This window comes from Pipistrellus kuhlii, unplaced genomic scaffold, assembly GCF_014108245.1.
Source record: "Pipistrellus kuhlii isolate mPipKuh1 unplaced genomic scaffold, mPipKuh1.p scaffold_m20_p_7, whole genome shotgun sequence".
Taxonomy (NCBI): domain Eukaryota; kingdom Metazoa; phylum Chordata; class Mammalia; order Chiroptera; family Vespertilionidae; genus Pipistrellus; species Pipistrellus kuhlii.
In genome coordinates, this window is record NW_023425573.1 from 30,901,234 (window position 1) to 30,928,875 (window position 27,642).

A 27,642-nucleotide genomic window follows, 5' to 3' on the forward strand; every position below is an offset into this window, starting at 1 on the left:
TGGGCTCCACGGAGAGCACGCCGAAGGCCGTCGGGGTGCGGAGCGCACGAGTAGGAACCTCCGTGCTTGACTCCTCCGTACGTCAAGATGGCAACCAATGCACATCCGCCCGCACTTCCGGCTCCGCCCGCGCCCCGGATTGGCCCCGGCGGCGGCCCGTCGCGTCGGGCTGCGGACCCGTAGGACCGACGCGGTGTTCAGTCGGCGGCCGGAGAAGGAAGATGGACGCAGGTAAGAACCTGCTGGGGCGTTGGGGACCCGCGCACGGCGCTCTCCTGGCCCCTCGGCTGCTGGGGAGTCTCCCGGCGCGGCCTGGGCGCGCGGAGGCGGGTGGGCGGGGTGCGGCCCCGGGAGGAGCGGGCGGGGCGTCGTCTGTGGGAAGGCCGGCTGGGATCTGACAGTCCGGTGTTTGCGGGTCTCGGCGCTTCTCCAATCTGCCTGCAGCACCCGGTGACCGGCCTGGCAGGCCCTGGGCCGGCTCGGACGAGAAGGGGCAGTGCGGCGCCCGGGGCGGGAGGGAGGGGTCGGGCATCGCTAGGGGCTTGGGCGGTGTTTGGTCCTGAAACGGCGGTCGTGGGAAGCTCTTGCCTCTGCCCTCCTAGGAGTTAACGAAGTGGAAACTGTTTAACTTCTGTAAAGTTATGTTGGTGGGCTGGAGGCAAGAAACATGCTCAACACTCACAGCACGGACACCTTGTTTGGGTTTTTAATTTTTAAAGTAACCAACAGATTACTTTTTCTGTGATTTAAAATAGAAACTGAAGTCATCTTTTATAGCATAACTTCTTGGGGGCCTAGGGCAAAGTGGGGTGGAAGGGTGTATGTACACCCGCCTAGCCCACGGTGCTTCTGCAGCTTAAATTTTTCTGACAAGGCATTTTTTTTTTTTGTATCGTTGTCCAGTAGCCTTGAAAGCATTTTTACCTGGACGCTCTTTTTCATTCCACAGTTTTAATTCTTTCACTTCTGTAGGGAATGCTACCCCTCGCCCCCAATAAAGGAAGACTTTCATCTGGGTTGATTCCTCCTATCCCATTGTCTCTGCTTCGTTTTTCTTTTCCTGGCAGCTATAACATATATTTACTGAAGTCTCCGTTTGGAAACTGCCAGTATTTCAATGATTTGTGGCATTTCCTCACTTAAATGCTGGGTGGCTGGAGGAAACAGTAGCCCTGACTCCCAAAGGAGCCTGTTAGCCACACATTTTTTGCCAAGTTCATTACAAACAAAAAGGTACCGGACACTGTTGTGCTATTAGCTGCGGCAAGGGGTAGAGAAGGAATAGAATTACTTGTCTACTTTAAGTTAGTACTGCTCCATATTTACATATGGAGCAGTCAGTCATATGAGAGAGTTGGTTTAGGTGGAAAACAGTTAATGGTCATATTACCTAAAATGTGAAAACCATCATGTTAAAGTTGGGAGTAGCCATCCTGGCCGGTGTATATCAATTGCTTGGAGCATTGTCCCATATACAAAAAAAAAAAAAAGTTTTGATCCCCCATTAGGGCAAGTGCAGGGGAGGGAGGGCAAGTGGTCAGTGTTTCTCTCTCATCAATGTTTCTCTCCCTCCCTTCCTATCTCTCTGAAATCAATAAACATATCCTCTAGTGAGGATTTTTTTTTTTAAATTATAAAGTTAGGAGTAGGCACGTGATGATACCCTAATGAAAAACTCAAGGCTGCTTCAAAGCTGGCAAAGTGTTTGCCTTTGAAGGCCTGTGTTGATGCTGATAAAAACGTATGTGACGGTTGTAGGGTGTGGTGGGAGTTTTCTTCTGACCTGACGCTTACATCCTTTTAGGGGTGATTAATGGCCCACCTTCCCCTGATCCTTCTGTCCTTACAGAGTCTGCCTTCCTTTATCAAGTGTTCTGGGATTCCTACTTGTTTTCACAGTCATAACATTCAGTAAACCACATTTATTATTGTGCAGAAGGTTTGTGTTGGGCATTGTTCTGGACCCTGGGATTAGAGAAGTGAATCAAATAGATGATAACCATGCTCTCCTCACATTCCAGACGTGACACCAGTGGCATGGGTCATGTGGAAGAGTGATGTGGGCCAAGCAGGGGGGTTGGAGTTGGAGCCAGGATGGCCAGGGAAGGTCTCACTGCAGAGGTAAGTTTGACCAAGACCCAGAAGCAGTGGAGAAGGAAGGGCAGGTGGCATGCAAGGAGCAGCACGTAGGCCAGTGTGTCCAGGGTATACAGTGAGTTGGCTAAGAGAACCAGAAGCTGGAGGCAGAGAGGTGACTTGGGTTCAAGCATGGGGCCTCGCTGGGTCATGGTGAGGACTTGGGCATATGCTTATCCTGAAGGATATGGTGACGCTCTGGAGGGTTTGAGAGGAGTAACCAGACTGGAGCAGATTCACTCTGGCTGCTCTGTTGAGACTATGCTGCAGAGGGACAGAGCTGCAACAGGAGACCAGTTAGAAGGCTCTCTCAGTAAGCCAGGCGAGAGACCTGGGAGTCTGGGTCAGCGTCAGGAGAGGAGGCTAAATTCTGGTGTATTGAAGGTTGAAACGGTAAGGGCTGTGTACAGATAGGCAGTAGTTGGCGGTGGAGATGGAGAGGAAGGAGTTAAGATGGTGACGCAGTATGTATGGCCTGAGCTCAGAAACTAGATGGGGAACACTTGGGGATATCCTGCCTGGTAGGGAACGCTTGGGAGTCAGTGTTGTACATGTTGACATGTACATGAGATACCATCAGACATTTATATTGTGATGTCTGGGGAACATTGGATCCATGGGCCTAGAGCTGAGGCAGTAGACCTGATCTAGAGGCACAGGTGTGTGGAAGGCCCCTCTGAGGTCACTGAGGGTTTGAGTGTGGGTGAAAAGAGGAGGAGCCACGGAGGGGTCGGCCCAGGACTGCGGGTGCTTAGAGTCCAGAAGGTACCAGGCTGACTGTCTTCTTCACTGACCTCCAGCACTGACCATCGAAACACTCCTGGTTCAGGGAACTGCCAGGCCCAGCATTTAAATGGCCACACTGGCCTGGCTGGTGTGGCTCCGTAGTTGAGTGTCAACCCATGAGTTAGGAGGTCACAATTCGAATCCTGGTCAGGGCACATGCCAGGATTGCAGGCTCCATCCCCAATAGGGGGTGTGCAGGAGAAAGCTGATCATTGATTCTTATCTTTGATGTTTCCGTCTCTCTCTCTCCCTTCCTCTCTCTGAAATCAGTTTTAAAAAAACAAAAACATACTAAATGGCTGCACTGTCCATTCTATGAAGACAGAGCACTCTTATACTTGCATCTCCAGGGCTTTATATTGTGTCTGGCATGTACATGACTGGTAATTGAAGAACAACTTGAATTAACAATGTGCACATTCCTGTGCTTTAAGAATTTCATTTGTAGACGAAACTGGTTTGGCTCAGTGGATAGAGCATCGGCCTGTGGACTGAAGGGTTGTAGGCACAACCCCAGCAGCTGATTGATGTTTCTCTCTCATCGATGTTTCTAACTCTCTATCCTTCTCTCCTCCTCTCTGTAAAAAATCAATAAAATATATATTTTTAAAAATCCCACACTCAGTTTTAGTTAAAGGACAAAAAAATTAAGCTGCATTTTTTTTTTTTAAAGAAGAATTTCAGTTGTAGAGCTTGTGTATAGTACAGGTCCAGTCTGTTGGTGTAAGGTGTCTGAGTGAGAGGACTGCTCCCGCAGGGCAAGTGAGGTTAATGTGGACATTCTGTCCCCTGTGTTCACTGAAGCAGTGCTTTCCAGTTTTCTGGTGGTGATAAGTTCCCAGTTCTGTCCCATCCCTTCCCTTCCATTCCTTCTCTTCCTTCCCTCCCTTCTAAGCCCTCCCTCCCTTCATCATTTCATTCAGAACTGAACCACCAGCATCTTCATATAAAGTATTTCGGATTAAAAAAAAATACTGCCGAGATCATTTTGGCTTAATGGATAGAACGTCGGCCTGCGGACTCAAGGGTCCCAGGTTAGATTCCGATCAAGGGCATGTACCTGGGTTGCGGGCACATTCCCAGTGGGGGGTGTGCAGGAGGCAGCTGATCGATGTTACTCTCTTATCGATGTTTCTAAGTTTCTATCCCTCTCCCTTCCTCTCTGTAAAAAATCAATAAAATATATATTTTTAAAAATACTTGCAAACATACTCCCCTTCACTTGATTTTATTTATAAAGGAGAATCTTTCAGAATACATCAGTATTTTGGGGAAATATTGAAACCTGATAAGCTGTCAAAGAAATCTAATGGTGAAATGTCTTGTGGTTTTCCCTGATTGAATCTGAATATGATTGGTGCTAAGTGCGGAAGTTAGTTATATTCCTTGAGCACAATTTCCTATTTTTCTATAAGATTAATAATATTAAATTGAAGCTTTTTTCACATGGAATTATAATACCATGTTATTAAAGGGCTTTCTGCATCCTGTTACGGGTGTGCTCAGGGATATCCCAGGGAAGATGTGGAAAATCAGGCGTCTGGGTCCCAGGTGACCACCTGGGGAAAGTCCTTTTCAAAGGGCCTCTTTCATAAGGTGGACGATGCCTCTCCATCTGGCTTCTCCTGTAAGCCATCTTACTTCACATTAAAGTCAAAACGGGGAAGTCTGGAGACCGGCTTTTCTTTTCGAGGTGGGAGTCCTTTTAACTTGGGAGGTATGGGACTGCTTCATAAATAATATGACATTGGCCGAAACTGGTTTGGCTCAGTGGTAGCGCGTCGGTCTGCGGACTGAAAGGTCCCGGGTTCGATTCCGGTCAGGGGCATGTACATTGGTTGCGGGCACATCCCGGATGGGGGGTGTGCAAGAGGCAGCTGGTCGATGTTTCTCTTTCATCGATGTTTCTGGCTCTCTATCTCTCTCCCTTCCTCTCTGTAAAAAATCAATAAAAATATATTTTAAAAAATAATAATAATATGACATTGTGCAGAAAGACAGGTGACATAATGCCGCTGAGAATTGAGATGAGGGGGCCATCTCAGGGAGGCAGGTGGCTGCTGGCCTGTCTGAAAGCAGAGTCATCATGAGTCCTGAAATAATACAGTAGAAATGGAGGTGCTCAAAACCATTGCTGGGGGCTGTGCACCCGTCTGTGTTGTCCCCACTGAGTTGACGGCTTTGTCTCATTTCATGGCCAAGGAGACGGAGGCTTAGAGAAGTTATGTGTCCCATAGCTAGCAAGTTGTCTGGTCCTCTTCAAAAACAAATCTTTAGCCCTAGCGGATTTGACTCAGTGGATAGAGTGTCAGCCTGTGGCTTCTGGTCAAGGGCATGTGCCTGGGTTGTAGGCTCAAACCCCAGTAGGGGGCATGCAGGAGGCAGCCAATCAATGATTCTCTTTCATCATTGATGTTTCTATCTCTCCCTTCCTCTCTGAAATCAATAAAAATGTATTAAGTACCAAAAACAAAGCAAATGTTCATATAAATTAGGAAGTTGAGCATTAGAAGTAAATGTTACTTAGAAAATTTCTCCTTTTTCCATTAGAAAGTCTGATTCAGAAGATCCAGGAGCTTGGGGGGCTAGGTGCTTCTTTTGTGCAGAGTGCCCGACCTGTGGCATTTCAGGTGTCAGGCAGAACAGGCTGGTCCTATCTTCCAGTGCAAGTGAGACAATCAGAGCCACCATCAACACCAGTTAAGACTTTCTGGTGGCTGCTCAAGGATGAGAAGTGCTTCACTTGCTTTTCTGGGTGAAATTGCTGCTGGTCCTGGGGCTCTTCACACTCGTTTTCCAGAGTGAAAGCTTGCAGATATTGGAACGAGCTTGTGCAGTGGCACAGACAGCTGGCTTCTGCTCCTGTCCTTCTGTGTGAGGATTGTGTATTATCTAGATTCAGTGATTGTGATTATCTAGATTCAGTGATAGTGAAATAATTCACATGTTGGGTGGGTTTCCTGCTTATATTGTATGAGGTGTTGCAGCTCAGTTTGGTCACAGGCTGTCATCTCTGTCTCATCCATTTCAGGGGAGTCCCAGAGGGCCCACGTGTTTACTGTTGCCCAGCACAGGTCACAGCTTTTCACTCTTACTAACTTGTTTTTCCTCACATGAGCCTTAAGGAACTCATTTTACTGGGGAGAAAAACAGCTGAGGCACAGGAAGGTCACTGACTTTTGGGGGTGACAAGACTGGTTAAGGTGTCCATGCTTCTGTCTGCACTGGGGGACCATATCCACAGGTTTTGTCCTGATGGTCCCTGTCATGAGGAAAGTACATGCAATGAGATACATGAATGTCTAACTCTAGAGGCAGACGTGACACACATGTTCAATTGTGGGGGCGGGGGGACAGAGGCCTGAGTGTTTGCATAGTCAGGAAGAGCAGTGAAGTGCAAGGGGACCCCACAGATATGGGTGCTGTTGCTGAGTGGCTCCTGCTTAGCTGGCGAGAGCTGGGGTTGCCTCCTGGTAGTTTATTGCCTGAAAGGTCTTGGCTCTTCCCTGGCATTTGGCAGTAAAGAATGTGAGGCCACACAACCCATAATTTTCTTAGTTATGGTAGGAAACTTGGTGGGTGTGTTTTAATAAAGCACCTCTCGTACTCTCCCTCTGAAGTTGGCTTCGTTGCCTATAAAGTTGCTCATAAACCTAAGAAATGTGCCTGCTTTGCATTTTGCTACTACAGTGATGAAACCCCTCAACTTTAGAGCTGCCCCAGGCCTTGTCACCCCCCTTTCAAAATGAGCCTTTCCCTCCTTATCATCACTTTCTTCATATGGGAAGCTAGGTGTCTGAGGAGTGTCTCAGTGTCTAGAGTGATACTACAGACTTAGCGATAGTTATCATGGTCCTTGCACGTGTGCCACCATCACAGTAGAGCTACTTGCCTGAAGTTTAGAGTTCTCCAGCATTTTAGGAGGTGCAAGCATCTTTAGTTCACTGCTGCTGCCCTGGGAGGCCTCAAACATCAGTAGAATGTCCCAGCTCCAATAGGATGAGAATTACAGTCTATGGAAATCAGACAGGTGTCTTGGCATCCTTTTTCCTTGAGAGTAAACTGGGTTTGAGTGTACATACCGGTAAAGGCCTGGAGGTCACAGAAGACAGTGGTTGCTAAAGTACAGAGGTGGGTTAGAGAGCAGAGACATGATGTTTCCAGTTCCTTGAAAAGACCAGGGCCAGGGCTAGGGAGGAGCCTGCAACCTAAGTACCTGCCCTTGACTGGACTTGAACCCAGGACCCTTCCATCTGCAGACCAACGCTCTATCCACTGAGCCAAACTGGATAGGGCCAGAGAACTCTTTATGTCATGCACACTAGCCTTCTGTGGCTATGAATCTGATGGCTCAGTGTGCTGCTTTCCTGGCCCTGTGGGGAGGACTTAGCTGCTCATCGGTTTAGGTTCTAGTGTGGCAAAATGCTTGCCTTTGAGCCTACAGTTCTTCTTCTTATTATTATTGATTTCAGAGAGGAAAGGAGAGAAACATCAGTAATGAGAGAGAATCATCCCACATGCCCCCTTCTGGGGATCGAGCCCGCAACCTGGGCATGTGCTCTGACTGGGAATCGAATCGTGACCTCCTGGTTCATAGGTCAGTGCTCCGCCACTGAGCCACACCGGCTGGGCAAGCTTGCAGTTCTTGTTCCTGTTGACACTGCCGACCTTGGAGCCTCCTGAGCACTTTCTGGGAAGGGTCCCTTCCTCATCTTATGGTGAGGAAATTTCCACCCTGAGAGGTCACATAAATGCCCTCAGAACCTGCAGCCTGTGATTGGCCAGTAGGCACCAGAGCCAGCCCTCTGGGGGTGGTGTACAATAGAGAAAGATGCCTGAGGTGATGGCTTTAAAGGGTGTACTCATAGGAGGCGGGAGTCCATTATGGCCCCTCAACAGTGAGACACAAGACACTGGTGGAGTTGTGACTCAGGGTACTGACCGTCTTGTTGAGAAGAATAAGATGAGGAAGCCACAGGTGTGCTGTGGCCTCATTCAAGGGTCTTTACAGAAAGACTTCTGGAAGAACAGTCATTTCTGGGTGTGAGGCTGCAGATTACTTCTTTTTTTTCTTTTTTCTTTTTACATTTAAAAAATTGATTTTAGAGAGAAAAACATTGATCTCTTGCCTCCCACACATACCCAACCTGGGACTGAACCTGCAACCTGGGACTGAGAATTGAGCCTGTCACCTTCTGGTGGTGTATGGAATGACCCTCCCAACCAACTGAATCACACTGGCTATGCCTGCAGATGATTTTGTAGTATTTTTTTATTTTTATTTTTTTTAAATAGCATATGTCATTTTTACCAAAAGGTGGAGCTATTGTCAAAAAATAAAGATATAGGAGAAATTCACTCAACATTAATTTCCCAAAGACTTCTGTGAAGTTGCAGGTGAAGGATGTGATGACTGAGCCCTGTGAGAGCTTGAGAGGCAGCAGGTGAGAGTTGTGAGTTCAGGGTTCTCTGAAAAGCAGCTGCAAAGATGGGACACCCGGAGTACACTGCGCACACCTGGCATTGCAGGTATGGGGACCTGTGCGGAGGCAGCGTTTCCTCAGCCATGGTTCTGTGGACAGGAGGGACCTTGGGCCTGTCTTGTTTCTTATGAAAGCAACACAGAATAAGAAGGGGTCAGGTCTTGTAAGTTCAGTGGGTAGACCGTGCTCTGCACACAGTGACCTCCTTAGGAAGTGGGGCATTGCCGGTGGAAGCTGGTGGTTGTGCCCATCTGGTATCGTCAAAATGAAAGTAGGCTCTAGGCCTTGATCTCCAGGTCTCTTGGCACCTGGGGCTTTAGGGGACTTTTCTCTCCACTTCTCTGGAGCCTAGTGTCCCACCCAGGAGTTTACAGCCTGCTCCCCTAGAGCTAACTGCTCCTCACCAAGAAACCTGCGGTGGACTAGAACTTCCAGTCATCTGGGAGGGCTCTGGTTTATTGTCCCTGGCGCATCTGCCTTCAACATGGCTCCTAGGCACGTGCTTCCAGGCGACGTCTGCTGAGCCTGGGATGGCCCTGAAAGCTTTTTCTACCGTCTGTCAGTCTGGCCTCACTTGCACACAAAGATAAATGTGTGGCTTCATTTTACCTTTGTCCTTTAGGTTTTAAACATTTTAAGTCTTAAACAAGTGTTTAACACATTAAGCACTCAGCCTGTTTTCTCTTTCGGATGGAAAGTCTAGTGTCAGTCACCGGTGACTGGGCGCTTAACATGTTAGACCAGGAGGCTTTGTTTTTGTTTTGTTTTTACCTTCTCTCCCCTGGGCCTGGCCCCCAGTGGATCTCTTACCCTCCTTTCTGCAGGCACTGACTCTGGCTTTGAATCTGAAAGGCTCAGGAAGTGGGGTGGCAGGTCCCACCGCCTCGTCCCCACATGTCCCCACACAGCTGATTATTGTGTACCTTTGGTTTCAATAGCTACTCTGACCTATGACACTCTTCGATTTGCTGAGTTTGAAGATTTCCCAGAGACCTCGGAGCCTGTTTGGATATTGGGTAGAAAATACAGCGTCTTCACAGGTATGTGCTGTGTTGGAGCCCACTGTGCTTTTAATGCTCAATCTCCAAATCCTTTTTGTGGTAATAATAGTTATCTGCTAACTCTAACTTGTGACTTAGTACTTACACCTCTGCGTGTGCGTGTGTTTTCTTCTTTTAAACGTTCTTTAGAAAAGGACGAGATCTTATCTGATGTGGCGTCCAGACTCTGGTTTACATACAGGAAGAATTTCCCAGCCATTGGTAAGTACTGCCTGTCACAATGTGTGGTGATGCAATGTGCACATTTTAGAAGGTGGAAAACAGATTGATAATTAGGTTGACTTGGATATGCCTAGTACTTATCACTTTGTGTTAATCCGCATGGCAACTAGAGGATAGTGAGCTGGTGAGTCTTGCCCCGAGTTGTGGCAGAACTAGGTTCCAAATCCAGGACTTCCAACAGTGGTTTCCAACCGTAAGTTACCATATGTTACTGGGGCTTAAAGTCAGGATAAGGAGTCCCAATCAGCAATGAAAATGGACAAGACAGTGCACTGTAAAGGAGCGAATTCTGTAGAGGCTGTGGTTAGATTATATATTTGAGTCTTGTTCTGGGTCAGGGCTGTAGGTCCAGGGTGGCTGGAGGTGGTTGTTCTGTACCCAGTATCTTCTCTAGTACGTTCTACACATAGATGTGGGAGAACTGAAGAGCAGGGTGGATGGGACAGGTTTTTCCATGCTATTAAAGTATGTTTCATTAAAAATTATTCTGCATCATTGTGCTCTGGAGGCGGACAAAAGTTGGGGACCAGCTTGGCCTGGCCTTTGCCAGTCAGAAGACCTTTGACCAGAGGTTCGGGGCCAGAAGGCTACACCTCCTCAATGCCTAGTCTTGATTTGGTTTATCTCCAATATGTGGTTTCTTCTGTTCTTCAGAAGTGAGGTGGGTGTAAAATAGCCACAGTGCTTGACATTGGGACACTGAAATGTGGGGAAATGAGGCCATTGTCCCCACAGGTTAATACTTAATGATGTGATTTGTCAGGTGCGCTCTGTTCTGGTTGCACACCTGCTCTGAGGCTGTTTTGCTTGGCCCTGGTTACAGGAGGTACAGTTGCCCACTTGCCAATTGAGGCGTGCTGTGTGGACAGTGCTGTTCTGCAGATGAGATGTCTGAACACAGGGAAAGAGGACAGGCTAGAGAGGAGCCTTATGCTGTTTGACACAGTCGTTGATGAGGAGTTGGGCTGTCGCCAACTTCTGAAGGCCAGTGTGGTGTTTCCTCCCTTTGCCCCTTGACATAGCTTGTGGTATAGGAGGTGGAGTGGGGAGAGACAGGTACCATGCTGAGTACCTTCTCTGATCTCACCCAAGAGGTGGGCTTTGTCCCTGTGTGCCTGGCAGGGTTGATGCGGCTCAGAGGTGAGACTGCAGCCCACATGGTCTGGCTCCAGAGTCTGCTTGTTTAGTGCCAGCCATCCCAGGCCTTACTGATGGTTAGTACATCAGGGCATTTCCTGTATGTCGGGGCCTGTCTCACTGTACGTGATACCACGTGCCCAATGTCATAATCTGCGCACCTGTGAATATACGGGAGGTGGGTGGGCCCATGGCACCTTTGTCTTCAGGGCTGACTCTGAAACCTGTCCCCTCCCAGCACCGACCACCTTCCTACTCCACTGTCTACTGACTGGGTACTGATGACTCATGGGCACAGTGTATCCTCGTGTTTTCCAGACATTTGTCCTCTGAGACTTGTTCATATATTTTGCCCATTTGAGAGGGTTGTTGGACATTTCACTCCCCAGCAGTGGGTCCTCGGCATGACCACGTTCTGGGTTGTGTGTGTTGCCGAGATGGTGCTGACTCCTTCAGTGTAGAGTGGCCTGACTGGAGGCTCTTCTTTCTACGCCACCACAGGGGGGACCGGCCCCACCTCGGACACGGGCTGGGGCTGCATGCTCCGCTGTGGGCAGATGATCTTCGCGCAGGCCCTGCTGTGCCGGCACTTGGGCCGAGGTGAGTCACCTGGGGAAGCAAGAACTATGGGAGCAGTTGTGTAAACACAGATGAGGATTCAGGGGCTTCTTCAGTAATGACCCACTGATTTTCATTGATTTTTAAAAAATGACTAAAGAATCCTGATAAATGTTTGTCTTCAGAATTCTCTTTAAACCCCTGAAACCATTGTTTTCTGTATGGATTTGTGTTAATGGGTTGGCATTTTTGGAATCTTAGAAAGGTTCAAAGTGGTTTGGATACCATCTGTGTCTTCAGTGTTGCATAACATAAAGGCTTCTTTCTCACATTTTGGTAAAACTCACTTCTGGACCTGTCTCCATTAGATTGGAGGTGGACACAGCGGAAGAGGCAGCCGGACAGCTACTTCCACGTCCTCAACGCATTCATCGACAGGAAGGACAGTTACTACTCTATTCACCAAATAGGTGGGTGGGAGCAGGGTGCCCATGTCTTGGGGTTCTCAAGAGCTTTGTTGTATTGTGGCGTGTACGGCGTGAAGCTTGTCACCACTGCAGGGCTAGGTTGCTCGTCACAGCATCTGTGAAAATTAGATTCAGTGAGAGAGTCCAAATGCTCCTGTGTTTTAAGCAAGTTCAACTTCTGAGCATCATGCTATCATTGTAGAAGGAAGTAAAAACACAACTCTAAACTCAGGGGGTCATTTTACTCCTTAATCCTGCTCCTCATTGAAGGACTGGAATCCTGGCTCATAGTGAAGGACAAACCTTGAGACATTTATCTGTTTTGGATAAAGCACACTGGTGTCCATCAGCTTATGCTGGAGGCAGGTTTGGGCTTGCTTGTCCAGCCTTCCCATAAAGTGTTCCTCAGCCATATGCCTCCAGGACCAGCCTTTTCTAAGAGGTGGGGGAGGGATAGTGGTGGTTGATAAGTGTGTGTCACTAATCAGATCTGTTTCCTGCAGCGCAAATGGGAGTTGGCGAGGGCAAGTCTATTGGCCAGTGGTACGGGCCCAACACAGTCGCCCAGGTTCTCAAGTATGTACCAAGCTCCATCCCTCCCATATCATTTCTTTGGGGAACATGGCATGCATAGATGTACCTGGGATGTCCAGACTCTCCTGAGGCCTGTTACTAAAGGACATAAGTGGTCTCTTAACTCTTCAAAGCCTTGAGGAGTCCTCAGAGGTGACCATCATGTGGTGTTGAATTTTGTTTTCTAAAGGAATAATTACCTTCATTCAGATTGCACCCATTAGTGTGGGCCTTCGTTCTGTGTCTAGTGGTGGATCCATCCATCACAGTGGTCTGATGGTCAGGGAAGTTGGAACTGATCGGGAATGACAGCACTGTAGTGAGAAGGCGACCCTCCATACAGGCTCTGTGGGGCTCTGCCTCTGTTCTGACTGTCTCCCTCCTTCCTTGAAACCTGTCTCCAACCTTGGCCTCCCGTGTACCTCTTGCCTCGCTGTCTGCCGTCCTGCTCTCTGCCCCCATGGAAGGCTCCCACAGGCATCCCTATGTGACTTCTTGGAATTGCCCTTTTATTTCCTCCACATGATGGATGATTGCCGTCTCTATCCAACTGTCCTCTGCAGGTTCCTTGGGATCTTCCAGGACACTTTCTTTTCTTACATGTCCAACTTCCAGCTGGTCCCCCAAGCCTGACATTGTCTCTCCATCTCCTTATCCAGGCCTCTGGATCACTTAGCCCTCCCACAGTCCTTTAAAGTCCTGGGCCCAGTGCTGCATGACTTGAAAGTGTAGTTTATTTGCGTGGTTGGCCTGCATGGTCTGTGAGTTCTTTCTGTCTTGTACTACTCACTGACACCTTCCTTCCCTCTGCTGCCTTGAAACACCCCAATCGAGGTTACCATCAGCCTGTCATGTCTGAAGGCCGAGTTTCTGCTCCTACTAGCCATCAGCAAGCAGCCCTTAGCCTAGGCACTTGCTGTCTTTCGAAATCCAGGCCGCAGAGCCATGCTCTCTAGTTCTTCTGTCTCTCTGGCTGCCTCGGAATCTGTTGCTAGCCCTCCCCACCTGTAAGTACTGCAGGCCTTGTCTCAGGACTATAGATGCTTCTCTGCACTGTCCATACCCAGCTTTTGCTTTTGCTGTTGTCTGCTCATACTCAACTCCCAGAGTCACAGCCCCCAGTGCTAATCTGTCCTATCAAGATGTTCACTCAGCATCTTAGATGTCCAAGGGACATGTTGATCTAACAGCCAGAACCCTAAGCTGAACCTTCTCCTACCCTGCCTGCTTCTCTTTCACTGAGGGCAACCCTCCTTCCTGGCACTCAGGCCAGATACTGAGATTATACTTGGCTCTTTCTCTCAAGACACCCATCCAGCGTGCCCTAACTGACCAGTGTGTCTTGCTTCACTGTCTGCACTCTGGTCCAAGCCCTGGTTCTTGCCTTCTTGTTGGTCTTTCTTCTCTCTGCCATTCTGGAGTCTCTTTTCAAATAACAGCAGAAGTCATCTTCACATTTATAAGTCAGCCACCCATCCCTCCTCTGCTCAGCACATCCCAGGCTTCCCAGTGAATGCAGGAAAGCTGCAGGTGCATGCCTGGCTGCCCTGTGCTCCTCCCTGGCACATGGCACTTTTTGCTTCTCAGAGGACACACCACCTCAGGCTCTTTGCACATGCTGTAACCTTTGCATCAGGGCCTTCCTGCACTGAACTGGTCGTGCCCCTCCGGGCCCTGCTTTGTTTTTTAGGGCACTTACTACCTCATAGGATTACGTCTTTCTTGCTGTCCCCTCCCCCCCTGTGTCAGCCTCTCTAGGGGCTTTGTCTCACATGTCATTGCTTCCTCAGCACAGCTCCTGGCCCTCGGCACTGGAGCAAGGTGGCTGGTGCAGCAACTGCAGGTGCTCTCTTGGATTCCTATCTGGCCTTTCCCCCAAGAGGGACTCTGTGTGGACAGCCCTATACCCCAACCCTCCACCTGTGTCCCCAGACCCATTAGGTCCTCTCACATGGGAGCCCGCCTCCACTGCACTTGAGAGTAAGTCAGATGCCTCCCACACCCCCATTATACTTCTGGTGGCAGTCTGCATTAATTCCAGAGCCAGAATCCTGTGGCCACCATTCCTCAGTCATTTACATTCGGGAACCTCAGCTCAGCACATCTGGGGTGGAATTGAAGGGAGCAGGGCTGGCAAAGCCTGCAGTATCTGACTCCTGGCTCATGATCTAGTTCCCACCTCCACATGGCAACTAGGTCAGGACATGACATCGCTAAGAAGCTCCTGTGCAGGAACTTCCTCTCTGCAAAGGGCAGCTGGGGGTCATGGAAGGAGCGCTGGACCCTGGGAGGAAGAAACAGGTTCTGGCTTCAGCTTTATTCATGCCTGTGGCACTGACATCTCTGAGTCTTGGCTTTTCTCCTGTGAGAAACACTGTTCCCTTAGTGTCCTGCAGAGCTGAACCATCTTTGAATTATGAAAGCTTACTGGCGTGTCCTCCCCCTTTCTGATAGGAAACTTGCTATCTTCGACACATGGAGCGCCCTGGCTGTCCACATAGCAATGGACAACACGGTGGTGATGGAGGATATCAGTAAGTGACAACAAAGCAGGGTTGGGACTGACGGGTCTTGGCTAGCAGTAGCTGAGCACTTATTCCTCCCGGGCAAACGGGGGCCTCGCCTGAGGGTGGTGACTATGAGTCCTGCACAGTAGCTAGACATCCTAAACAGAGGCCAGGGGACCCCAAGTTTCCTTACAGAGAAGACCAGGCTAAGGAGTAGGGTCTGGATTTTCTCTAGAGCTGGGTTACTTAGGACCCCCGTGGCTTTTGTGCCATTAAGGTGTGCTGGGTTAAGCTGCATTTGTGCAGGTGTTCATGTGCATAATGCACCGCCAAGGAAGGCTGGAACAACTGATTTTCTAACTCCACCCTCTCAGGCCTAGATGTAACACAAAGCAGGGACATAGCTCCGCCCCTTTCTGGGAGGATTCTCGGGAATCAGAATCAGGCGCACACAAGTTTGGACTAGAGCAGAAGGAGTTCTCAGTTTAGCAAATAGCTTGTCATGAGCGAGTTTTGACTTCACGGTTTACATTTTATTATGCACCCAAGCTGATAGGGCTCTGTTTTATTTAAGGCCTACTTAAGTTTTCTCTCAGCAGTACTGATTCCTCAATGAATTTCCCAAAGCAGCCTCAACCCCAATTTTATTGAAGTTCCACATGTAGATTGTTGCCTTGAATCCAATTTTATGAATGAGAGAGCACTTTGAGCTATATTCTTTCAAGTATGTAGATTTGCAGGTCAAAGTGGATGTTTAGAAGCAGGTCTTGCACACATGACTGCCGGTCTAGAGCATGTTCACAAGTGTTCCTATCAGCTCACAGGGGTATTGCTTCCCTGCCAGGCAATGTGCCCATTCCGGGACACTGTCAACATAGGATTGGGGAGCCGGGGGTGTGACTTATTAATAAAAAGCAACACTGGTTTCTGTAGCTCTGAACACTCTGGCAAATACCTCATCCCTTAATAGTTCTGTTCCCCTGAGAGGTGATGAACTTTGAACCATAGCAGAAGGGTGTATAGTTCCTCCTCCCTTTTCTCCATATTCCATTTCCTGAAATTTTTCTGAGACATTGAAAACTTAGGAAATGTGCAAAGAAGAGTGGGGGGATCACTTGATTTTACCTCTCAGAAATAGCTCATATTGACATGTAAGCATAATTGGTTCTGGTGGGATGTTTGTTTATTTGTTTTTAAAAATACATAGGATCATAAGCATTTTCTCCTGTCAGTGAAAATGGGTAGGGAAGTTTGGGTTCAGCAAAGCAGAAAGTGGAGAAATAGTGCCCAGTTATAACTTATTGTCTGGCTGCTCAGCGCTCCATTACACCTTAATTTCTTTTGGGGGATTGTTCTTTACCTTCCTCAGGGTCTAACCCAGTCACTGGTCCAACCCCTGGCTTCTGGCTACAGACTGGTTGCTCTAGGACAGTGGCCAGGAAGAGACGGGGGACAAGTGGCTTTCCAGAACCCCCATCTGTCTTTGGGAGAGGGGGTGATGCTGTGAGGGCCCTCTCCAGTCTCTTCTGGGAGTCTTGGTCATTCAGAGCAGCCGAGCTGAAACTGTGATGAGATGTGAACCCAGGCTTATCCCAGGAGCTTGTGGATCTGGTTCTGGGCAGAGTCTGACCTGCATTGTTAACAGGCTCTCAAGTGTTACGTGTGTGGCCACTTGGCCAAGTTCAGGGCCTAGTCTCACTGCTTCATCCTCCCCTTCTTTTGGTCAGGAGTTATGAGTGCACAGCACAGGAACAAGTGGAGGATGTGTACCCAAATTTAGGAAGAAGAGCATCAGAACACAACCAACAAGAACACTGAGACTGAACACTCAGTGTAATGAGGTGCGGGGTGTGGGGAGGTGATTCTAATGGCTCATCCTGATTCCTTTGGGCTTTGAGAGCTCAGGCTTCATAGAGACAGGTCAGCTGCTTTCCTGGTACGTTGCTGAGTCACCCAGGGTAGCAGGCTGGGGAGGGAGGCTTGGGTTCAGCAAAGCAGAAAGTGGAAAAACAAAGTGCCCAGTTTCTAAGAAAAGCCCATTGATGTCAGAAATCTCATAAGCCCCTCTCCAAGTGATAGAGGTTGCTTACAATGTTCCTGCTCAGAATTTTTGGGAAATGTGTCAGGTTAGGGGACACTTTGTTCCTGAGGTTTCCCTGCCCACCCACTCCCTGATGGCCCACTGGGACATCCAGAACAGGCCCTGACTGTGTTAAAGTTGGTAAGAGTCACACCTTTGTAAGCACAGTGGATTGTGGAAGTCATGGAACTGAGGGAGAAATAGATTGGAAAACATGGCAGTGATTACAGGTGACATAGGAGAAAACCGATTAATACGAGAATAGTCAGAAAGCTGTGGGGCAGATAATCCGATGGCAGAAATAGAAATAGAGCAAAATAGAAATAGGTTGGAATGGCAGCAGAGAAGGACAGGGTGAGAGTAAAGGAATTGGAGCTGGAAGAAGAGTTGAGCCTTTAGCCTGGCTGGTGTGGCTTAGCAGTTGAGTCTCAATCTAGGAACCAAGAAGTTGCTGGTTCGATTCCTGGCCATGGCACATGCCCGGGTTGCAGGCTTGATCCCCTGTAAGGGGTGTGTAGGAGGCAGCCGATCGATGATGTTCCTCTCTCATCGATATTTCTATTTCTCTATCCCTCTCCCTTCTTCTCTCTCTAAAAATCAATACATTTTTAAAAAAAAAAGAGTTGAGACTTTAGAGTTAACTTCAAATTTTTAAAATCATGCCGAAACCGGTTTGGCTCAATGGATAGAGCGTCGGCCTGCGGACTGAAAGGTCCCGGGTTCGATTCCGGTCAAGGGCACATACCTTGGTTGCGGGCACATCCCCAGTAGGGGGTGTGTAAGAGGCAGCTAATCGATGATTCTCTCTCATCGATGTTTCTAACTCTCTATCCCTCTCTCTTCCTCTCTGTAAAAAAAGAAAAAGAAAAAAAAAGAATATGGAAAATATGCATGCTTCTGGTGACATTTCCAAATTGCAAAAATGAAGAGAAACTTTTATAAGCGTCTAAATAATAATCTTGAGAAGAAAGGCTGTTCACTGGTATTACAGCCTCATCTTCCTGCCACCAAACATCAGAAAATGTTCAGAATTCTGAAAGACCTGGGTTCAGGAGGTCAGGAAGGCAAATATATATTGTTTAGTTGTCATTGATCAAAAGACAAAAAACAGGACTTAAAAAGATTAAAAAATGTTAGGAGAGCACTAGAAAACTATAAATGGGTTGCAGAGACAAAGGAAAACCCATTTATTAACAGGATACTTATGACATAACAGGCCACAGGTAGGCTCTAAGTCCCAGGGTGCAGCTGTGATAGGCTCTGCCCCATCCTGAGCCAATTCATGTGTCTGGTGTTCTGGTATTAGAAATCAAATCAGCAAGAGAATGTTCTCATCACAAAGCATAATCTCAAACGCAGGGAAGTAAAACTTATGCTAATACAGAGACCATGTCAGGTCAAATAAATAAAAGCTAAGTTACAGAAAACCATAACAGTAAGAGTATAACAGATATGTGTCAAAGACTAGGTTCTGGTAATAGAGCATACCTCTTTTAAACGTTTATATAAACTAATGCAGAATAAATAGGGAAAAAAACAAAACTCTACTACCTTGAAGTTTAAACCTCTATCTTAGCTTTTGGGTCAAAGTTAACAGACTACATAGCAGAATTCTGCATCTTCATACTGGTGTTCAGAGAATAAAAAGTGAAAATTAAGTTGGAAAAGAACAAAATTGTCGGAAGAAACCCCCAAAGAGTGGTATGATGACACCAAATGCAGTGATTGATGATTTTAAGGAAGAAAGGGTAGAACTAATAACTTCCTGAACTGGCCCTTTTGAACAACATGCAGATCACCAGACAACTACTGCAAGGGGGAGGGGAAGAAATCAGGAGATCTCTGTTTAGAAATTAGAAGCTAAGATACACTGGTTCTGATATGTATCACCCACCCACCAAGCAATTGACACCAACTGAGTTTCCTACAATTCATCCCAGTTCTGACACCATCTACCTGGAGGTGGTGTCAGACCCCACAAGTTAAGGCCTCAGTCTTCCAAGATTGTACCTCTTCCCCCTCACCTAAGAGGCCAGTATCTCAAGTCCAGGTGTCACCGATGCTTCTGACCAACACTATAAGTTGGAGGTTTCCACCACCCCCTCGGTTGGATTATTTGCTATAGCGGCTCAAAAAACTCAGAGAGACATGTTATAGATCATGAGTTTATTTGAAAGGATATGAATCAAGAACAGCAAGATGGAGGAGCTTCCCTGCCCTCTCCAGGTGCCACTCTCCCAGCATCTCTACTGGTCCACCAATCCAGAATCTCTCTGAACCCCCTCCTGGGTGTTTATGGAGGCTGCATTACACAGATGAAGTCATTGCTCCTTGCTGATGGAGCTCCCTTCAGCTCCTCTCTGGAAAGTTCAGCCTTGATCTGGGTTCGTTCCCCGTTCCCGTGGCAGCCCCCACCCTTGGAATTTCACAAGTCTCGTTAACATGACAAAACACCAGTTTGCTCTAGTCATTTAGGAAATTCCTAAGGTCAGAGCACTGTGCCTGCAGTGAGATGTACCAGCAGGCCAAGTTTATATTTCTTAAAATCACAGAAAATTTAGCCAGAGTTAAAGAAGAAAGATAAAATCTCCTCTGCCTCCAAAAAAAAGAAAAATCTCACTCCCAGTCTTTTCTTTTTTCCAACCATTTACTTTGGATACCAGTCCTTTGCTAGTAGGTACTTCACAGATGAGCTGCTGCTTCCCAACTGCTGGCCTCCCTGTCAACCTTTGGAACCTCCTGTGATCCTGGAGCCAGGCCGTTTCAGACTCTTAATCCAGAAAGTACTCCCCCCCTCCTTGTTCTTCACAGCATTGATGTTTTTGAAGGCCAGCTCAGTAGAATTTCCCACACTCCATCTATTGTTTCCTCACTGTTACATTCGGACTAAACATCTTGACCAAGAGCACTACCTGGTGGCTGTGTCCCAGCATCACAGCAGGAGGCTGCTCCTGGTCAGTGATACTTCCTGGTCACCTGGTGAGGGCAGTCTTTCCCTGTGACTAATGGGTGGTCTGGGAATAATACATGGTGATTTCTCTAAGGCAGTCAGTCTTTCCTCCCAGGTTGGTTGGCATTCTGGGAAAGAGCCCTCTTTTCTTCTCTCCACCACCTTATTTATATTTGAAGAACTTTTAGGGTCAGTACATTCATGGACTGTTTTTTAATTCAATGTGTTGTCCATTTTGAATATCAATCATTGTCCCGGATTTGATTGGTGGGCACCCCTGCAGGTGGTTCTGTCTTTTGTTGGTTCCTGTCATCCCCTTTCTGGCATTAACTAGATCCTGGTTCCTTTCAGCAGGAAAGGTGTTTAGAAACTAAACCACATGTGTCAAACACAAGGCCTGCGGGCCAAATCCGTCCCGCCAGGCCTTGCAATGTGGCCCGCACCGCGCTGTCATCACTGCACTCTGCTGCGTTTCCATCACAATGACAGTTTATGACTGTTCAGTAAACCATTCGGCCCGCGATTTAGGCTGGATTTTAGATTTTGGCCCCTTCTCTGATTGAGTTCGACACCCCTAAGAGTGCTGGGTGTGCTCAAGGCCACTGGATTATCTGTTTCTTTTTGTTGTTGTTAATACTCAATATATTTTCATTGACTTTTTAGAGGGAGTGGAAGGGAGCGGGAGACAGAGAGAGAAACATCTATGTGAGAGAAACATGTCAATTGGTTGCCTCCCGCAGGGTGAAAAAGGATGTTGGGGATTGAGCCTGCAACTGAGGTACATGTCTTTGACCAGGAATCAAACCCAGGACCCTTCAGTCTGCGGGCCAGTGCTTTATCTGCTGAGCCAAACTGGCTTGGAAATTCCAAAAATTGGAGCTCTGTGCCTGCAGGCTAGAGCTGCTGTCTCTTCTTGCCACCAAACCTCCTCATTCATGTATTTGTTGAAAGTTGGCTGGTGCACTTAGAAGTTGCCTAAACGTTTAAAAGGAGAGTAGTTGTTCCTTGTTGTTCTTGCTGGGGATGGGGTCACAGAAGTTTGGGGACCTGGTCAGTGCTCTGTTGGCCAGGCTGCTGGCTAATGGTGCCTGTTTAAGGGTGACTCTCTTAAGGTGTACACAGATGTGTTCTTGCACTATTTTCTGTTTATGCTTTATTTCACAATAAAAATGTTTGAGCCGAAACCGGTTTGGCTCAACGGTAGAGCGTCGGTCTGCGGACTGAAAGGTCCCAGGTTCGATTCCAGTCAGGGGCATGTACGTTGGTTATGGGCACATCCCCGGTAGAGGGTGTGCAAGTGGCAGCTGGTCGGTGTTTCTCTCTCATCGACGTTTCTGGCTCTCTATCTCTCTCCCTTCCTCTCTGTAAAAAATCAATAAAAATATATTTTAAAAAAAAGTTTAATTGAACACAGAAAATGTTAGGTTTTTTTTTTTTTCTCTGTGTGCAGCAGGGTTAGTCTTACACTTTATTTCTCAAGTTTGAGTTGTGTTTTGTATTCTGTTTACATACCTGTTTCTTTTGGATGAACTTGTACCTACTTAGCCCATAAGAGCACATCTCCATTTTTCAGGAAGGTTATGCAGGAGCAGCCTTCCATGTGCGGAGGCCACTGCGTTTCCTGCAGATTCTGAAGGGCACTGTAATGGACTCCCTGTGGGAGCCGAGGTCACCAACAGGTCATCACTGTGGAGACCCCTGGTGCTTCTCATCCCCCTGCGCCTGGGGCTCACAGACATCAATGAGGCCTACGTGGAGACACTGAAGGTGAGTCTATGTTGGACCTGTCTTCTCACGGACCAGTGGGGGGATTGAAATACTGTTTTGCATTAAAACCCTTCTGTGTCACCATCTTGGCCCTATCCTCCGGCCCTCTGACCTCCCTGTGACCAGCCCGGCTGCCCTTCCCAGTGGCGCCTGTGCTCTTCCCTAGCCTGGCTCCTCCTACTTACTTGGTGGTCCCCGTGGCCTCCGGTCTCCACCCAGCCTTGGTATGCAGGTCTCCTCTACATGCCTGGGTGCCTTTTTTTGACACCCGCTGACTCGTGCCTGCCCTCCTCCTGGGGCCCGCATGTTCACCTTCCTCAGGCCCGTCCCCGGCACCGAGCTCCTGAGCCACAGCACGTGTTTCTTTCTTTCTTTCTTTTTTTTTTTTTTAAATCAGGGTGTGTCACCAGGATCCTGAAGTCAGGAGGACCATACTCAGTGAAGTTTCTTAGAGAGGAATTTTTTTTAATAGTTTACTGATTTTTAAAATATATATATATTTTTTTATTTTTTTACAGAGAAGAAAGGGGAGGGATAGTTAGAAACATCGATGAGAGAGAAACATCGATCAGCTGCCTCCTGCACACCTCCCACTGCGGATATGCCCACAACCAAGGTACATGCCCTTGACCGGAATCGAACCTGGGACCCTTCAGTCCGCAGGCCGACGTTCTATCCACTGAGCAAAACCGGTTTCGGCAAGCACGTGTTTCTTGAACTCCTTCCTGACTAAGCTCTTGGAGGTTCATTATCCTCCTTGGGCCTCCTGTTCAGGGGTGTGGGCCTCCTGCTTGCACCTGCTCAGCAACCCACCTTTCCTCCCTTTTGCAGGGCTGTTTCATGATGCCTCAGTCCCTCGGAGTAATTGGAGGGAAGCCCAACAGTGCCCACTACTTCATCGGCTATGTGGGTGAGTTGGGGGGTTCCGTGTGATGCCCCAGTTGGCCGGATGATGAGGGGGAGTGATCTTTAGGGCAGTCCCGTGGAACAGTGCTGGCCCCCCACACCTAGAGGTGGCTTGACCCAGGGCCACCAGTAGAAAAGCAGCATGACCCCACCCCATCTACCTGCTGTCTTTCCCAACTTGGCTCATCCATTCGATGGTTGTGGTGTGGCAGGTCTGAAATAGGACCCCCGCTGGCTCCCTCTGTGCTGACTTTGATGTTGTCTTGCCAGGTAAGGAGCTCATCTACCTGGACCCCCACACAACACAGCCAGCAGTGGAGTTCACTGACAGCTTCTTGATCCCAGATGAAAGTTTCCACTGCCAGCACCCCCCGAGCAGGATGAGCATCGGGGAGTTAGACCCATCCATTGCTGTGGTACGTTCCCTACTCCATCCCATTGTCCCCTGTGAATGTGGGAGCTTATGGGCACTTGGGTCCTGCGTGGCCTTTGCTGCTGAGCCACTTAGGAGATGCAGGTTGAGGCCAAGTCTCAAACCCACCAGCCTAGCCCCTGTTCAGGGTTATAGGGGAAGAGACTCTATGCTCTGCCATGTAATTATACCTGCTTCATTCTAAGGCCTTAAAAATCACACAAAATCTGCATGATCTGGGACAGTCAGGGCAGAGGGCAAAGAGTCAAGACATGGATGGAGACCATGGAGAGGGGCAGAGGCTAGAGAAGTGAGGATGGTGGGAGGTGCCCCAGGGTCCCTGCAGTGGCACTGGGAATGGAAATCTGGCCTCTTATGTGGCCAAGTTCAACCTGGTGCCCACTTATGCTGCTTTCTGCTTACCATTGTTTTTCCTTTCAGGGCTTTTTCTGTAAGACTGAGGATGACTTCAATGACTGGTGCCAGCAAGTAAAAAAGGTTGGTAGTGCATGGCGGGTGTGGCTCCATGGTTAATCGTCACCCTGTGAACCAGGAGGTCACAGTTTAATTTCTGGTCAGGACACATGCCTGGCTTTCAGGCTTGGTCCCCAATGGGGGCTGTGCAGGAGGCAGCCGATCAATGATTTTCCTCTCATCATTGATATTTTTCTCTCTCCTTCTCCCTTCCTCTCAGAAATAAACAAATGTGTGTGTGTGTGTGTGTACGCGCGTGCGCATTTTCAAAGGGGGTTGGTAGCAACTCCGCTGTCTGTGTGGTTGGGTTTCTGGCTCGTCACCCGCTTCCCTAGTTATTCCTCATTCCTCCACCCGTGCGCCACTGTGAAGCGTCCTGTGGCCCTCGTATGGTTGCTGCTTCTGGCATCGTCTCATTGTGATTAGAGGATGGGGGGCTGACATTGTTTGGGAACTTTAGAATGGGGTTTCTAAAGCCTCGTGTTCATCAGCCTCATGCTGACAAGAGTGTTGGGATAGGGTTTTTGCCTCCAGGGCTGTTTCCATAGGATGGGTAGGCAGGCACCTTGTTGGATTCCCATCTCAGCCAAGGGTTAAGAGTCTCAGTCTGCTCTTGTCAGTGTTCCCCTGATCACAGTGGTGATTGGGGAGCGGGGGCCGGGGGGATGGGATGGGGGAGATACTATGCCCCCGTACACTGCCTCTAATGGCTGTGTCTTGCTAACAGTTGTCACTGCTTGGAGGTGCCCTGCCCATGTTTGAGCTGGTGGAGCAGCAGCCTTCCCACCTGGCCTGCCCTGATGTCCTGAACCTGTCCTTAGGTGAGTCCGAGACCACAGGGCCACATCTCAAGTGGACATGGGTGCTGTCTTTTTGTTGCTCGGATATGTTCTGTGTGATGCTCCTGTCCTCCCCTCCTAGCTTTTCCCCAGGTCCCATTACTTTTGACCTTCAAGATTTGTGTGGGCCCTGGCCAGGTAGTTTAGTTGGTTAGAGCATCGTCCCAATAGACCAAGGTTGCGAGTTTGATCCACTCCAGTCAGGGCACATATAAAAATCAACCAATGAATGCATAAATAAGTGGAACAACCAATCAATTAATCTACCTTTTAAAAAATCAATAACAAGATTTCTATGAACCCTAGATTCAGTCACTTGGTGATTTATATGTGCAACAAGGGACCAGAGACACTGCTGAGTATCCCCCTCCTCTCGCCGAGTGTAGCAGCAGCAGTCTGGCCCTCATCTTTACCCCACATGCAGTCATCTGGCCCTGTGCACATGGATCTGGGAGTGTTCCTCACAGGTTCTGGGTTCTGTATGATCCAGAATATGCTGGGCTTTTTGTAATGATTTGAGCTCTCCATGCAATCCATCGTGTGAGTCAGTCCTGCTCTGTTTGACCATGGCTGCAGGCAGGCTTTGCGTCCCACTACTCCATGATTCTGTGCCCAGGGGCCTTCTCCCTCGAACAGACCCTCAACTCCCTCCAACTGTACTGAGCATGTGGCACACAGAAAACGGAGACTTGGCATTGAGGCTGTGAGCACATCCAGTTCACACCTCCATCTGTTTCCGGGAAGACCAATGTGAGGACTGCGATGAGCCTGTGGAACTATGTATTGAAGGTCACTGAGGACAAAGATGATGGAGCCTGCTGTCCCCCGTTTCTGTGAAGATCATTGAGGAGGATGGAGCCAGCTGTCCCATTTCCGTGAAGATCACTGAGGAGGAGGAGGATGGAGCCAGCTGACCCTTGTCTCTGTGAAAATCATTGAGGATAGTGATGGAGCCACCTGTCCATCTCTGTGAAGATCACTGAGGAAGAGAATGGAGCCATGACGATGGAGCCTGCTGCCTGACAGAACCACATGGGGGTCAGAGTGTTGGCATTGAGACTCAGGACAGATGGTTCAGGGTTGGCACTCCTCTTGGGACTGGTGGCCCTTGCCCTCAGCCCCGTCATGTACCCCTGGGCTCTGGTGAGCAATGTGTCTGCTCCTACTCCTGGTAAGTTTCTGAGATCCCTTTCTTGCTCCTTTCCCTGCCAGAGAGACCCCTAGCCAATTAAGATCTGAAGGCTACAACCTCTGCTGGCTAGAGTCCTGAGGTCCTCTTGCCGCCTGCCACCTGAGCAAATGCCCTTGCTCGTTGGACGCAGGGCTCCTGCACAAGCAGGCCAGCAGGTGTTGGTGCACACATAGCTGCTTGTCTCACCCTCACGTTCAGAGTAACTCATGCAGGTGTCTGATGGGGTTTTGTCTCATTTCTTTTAGATTCTTCTGATGTAGAGCGACTAGAAAGATTCTTTGACTCAGAAGATGAGGACTTTGAAATCTTGTCCCTTTGAAAATCCTAAAGTTGGGGGACATCTCGACTGGCCCTTGCTGGGGGTGCCTTTGAGAGCCCAGTCTGGCCTCAGGGCGCTTGGTGCCACCGCATTTTCATCCATTTTGCCCGCCTGCCCACCGCCCATGTCCCGGCCGCTCTGCCCTCCATGGGGGACTGCACTATGCTCAAGGCCTCACTACAGGAGTGGGACTGCTCGGCCCAGACACTGGGCTGCTGGAGAGCCAGGAATTGCAGGGAGCAGAACAGCAGCGGGGCTTGAGTGTTCACGGCACCTTCGTCCTACTTCCTTCAGGTTCTCAGTTCTAGGTTTTCTTTGGAATTAAAGTCCCGTTTGAAGCTACTCGACACAGACATGCATTTCTGTTGGGCCTGTTCTGAGTCCAAGAAGACTGAAGACCAAATGAGAAGCCCTGGGACTGGGCCTACATGCCCTTCACCTGCAGCCCTGCTCATGGCTCTACCAGGCTGCGTAGTGGGAGACAGAAGGAGTGACCACCTGGCATCTCTCAGCTTTGGAGAGAGAAATGGAGAGAGGTGGGGCATGATGCAAACCAGAGACGACTGTACATGTGACTTGCCAGGAAAGAGCTATAGGTAGAGCCCAAATGGGTTCACTTTCCTTACCTTTTGGTTCCAGCATTTTGAGATACCCACGGGCTGCTGCTTGCTTGTTGCACTGGCTTTCCCTGGGTGGGCAATGGGTGGTGGGTGAGTGTGGAGCTGCCCTGGTCTGTGATCCTTGGGCCCATGCGGGACATGGGGGCACAGCAAACCTGGCGGGCAGAGGCTAAGGGCACCACAGACCTGCCCTCCCGGTACCAAGGCTTCAGATGGTTTGGGGCCAAAGAATGAAGCCCTGCTTATGATGCAAGACAGGCTCATCACGTCACTTGGAGACATTGCCAGATCTGACTGACAGCAGCACCTGCAGTCCTGAACCCTGGCTGGGCCCAGAGAGCATGGCTCCCATGCAGGCTTCGAGTCCTGAAGAGTAGCCTCCGTGGGACCTGCCAACAGACACCTGGGGAGTTCAGGGAAGCGGCTCCTTCTTCCCGGGAGCCTTCCTTGCTCCCTCGGCATCTGCAATTTGGACAGCGGGTGGGAGCCCACCTGATAGCAGAGAACACCCAGCCCCTGAGTATCGTCGACATAAGTTAATTTGCTCTTGTCTCTCCTTCCTTCCCCAGGGAAGGAGGAAGGCTGGGCGGTCTCCATTCCTTCTGCTGCATCTTGGAAATGTGCCACCCTGTCTGCTGGGCCAGGGGGTCTTGCTGCAGCCCCCACTGTGGTGCATACGGTGGAAGTGGGTGACAACCTGACCAAAGGGGAGCTTTGTCTTAGTGATTTGAGAAGGCTTACTGAAGAGTGTTGTCCATTCTTAGTATAGTTTGCAGTTCATGGCAAATAACAGTTTCAGTAGAAAACAAAGCCTATTGTCTCTGTCTTGACCTTTCCTCAAGTTAGAGTTGTAGTGATGGGGACAAGAATGAACTCATGTCCATGGGTCTCAGTGAGGATTTGTGGACTCATGGCAAGCTCATCTCCCCCACACTAGGCAGACGGACGGACCTCACCTGACAAGGCTCTGCTAGCTGTGACATGCCTCCTGTGATCCTAAAGCAAAGAGCATGAGGAAATTTGGTTTAGGAAAACACACAATAACCCATTCTTCAGCAAGAGTGGTTACCCTAGTTAGATGTCCCTCTGGTGAGCTGGGACTACTGGCCTAGGCCCAAGATGTCCTAGCTGGACAATGCAGGGGTGACTGGCC

At 48.9% G+C, this 27,642-nt stretch overlaps 1 protein-coding gene across 9 annotated transcripts; it reads left to right on the plus strand.

Moving 5' to 3' along the window:
• The first annotated feature begins 92 nt into the window (after positions 1-92).
• ATG4B (autophagy related 4B cysteine peptidase) lies at positions 93-27,299 on the plus strand. 9 transcript variants are annotated; one of them, XM_036422256.1, is made up of 15 exons: positions 134-231; positions 2,022-2,121; positions 4,419-4,473; positions 9,344-9,445; positions 9,596-9,667; positions 11,327-11,425; positions 11,752-11,853; positions 12,354-12,426; positions 14,878-14,957; positions 21,534-21,727; positions 22,559-22,637; positions 22,904-23,049; positions 23,487-23,543; positions 24,247-24,340; positions 25,796-27,299. In XM_036422256.1, the coding sequence occupies exons 2-15, from the start codon at positions 2,095-2,097 to the stop codon at positions 25,867-25,869; spliced, it is 1,254 nt and encodes a 417-aa protein (XP_036278149.1). In that variant the 5' UTR covers positions 134-231; positions 2,022-2,094; the 3' UTR covers positions 25,870-27,299. The 9 variants fall into 9 exon arrangements, with proteins under 9 accessions (XP_045431493.1, XP_036278152.1, XP_036278149.1 ...); XM_045575537.1 differs by lacking the exons at positions 2,022-2,121; positions 4,419-4,473 and adding an exon at positions 10,197-10,349 and having other exon boundaries at positions 93-231; XM_036422257.1 differs by lacking the exon at positions 4,419-4,473.
• Positions 27,300-27,642: the final 343 nt, after the last annotated feature.

What these genes read in the sequence shown, in the direction of transcription:
- ATG4B (XM_045575533.1), top strand. An exon ending in CTACTTCATCGGCTATGTGG is followed by an intron (nt 22,638 to 22,903) that starts GTGAGTTGGGGG and finishes TTGTCTTGCCAG; the next exon opens with GTAAGGAGCTCATCTACCTG. An exon ending in GGTGCCAGCAAGTAAAAAAG is followed by an intron (nt 23,544 to 24,246) that starts GTTGGTAGTGCA and finishes TCTTGCTAACAG; the next exon opens with TTGTCACTGCTTGGAGGTGC.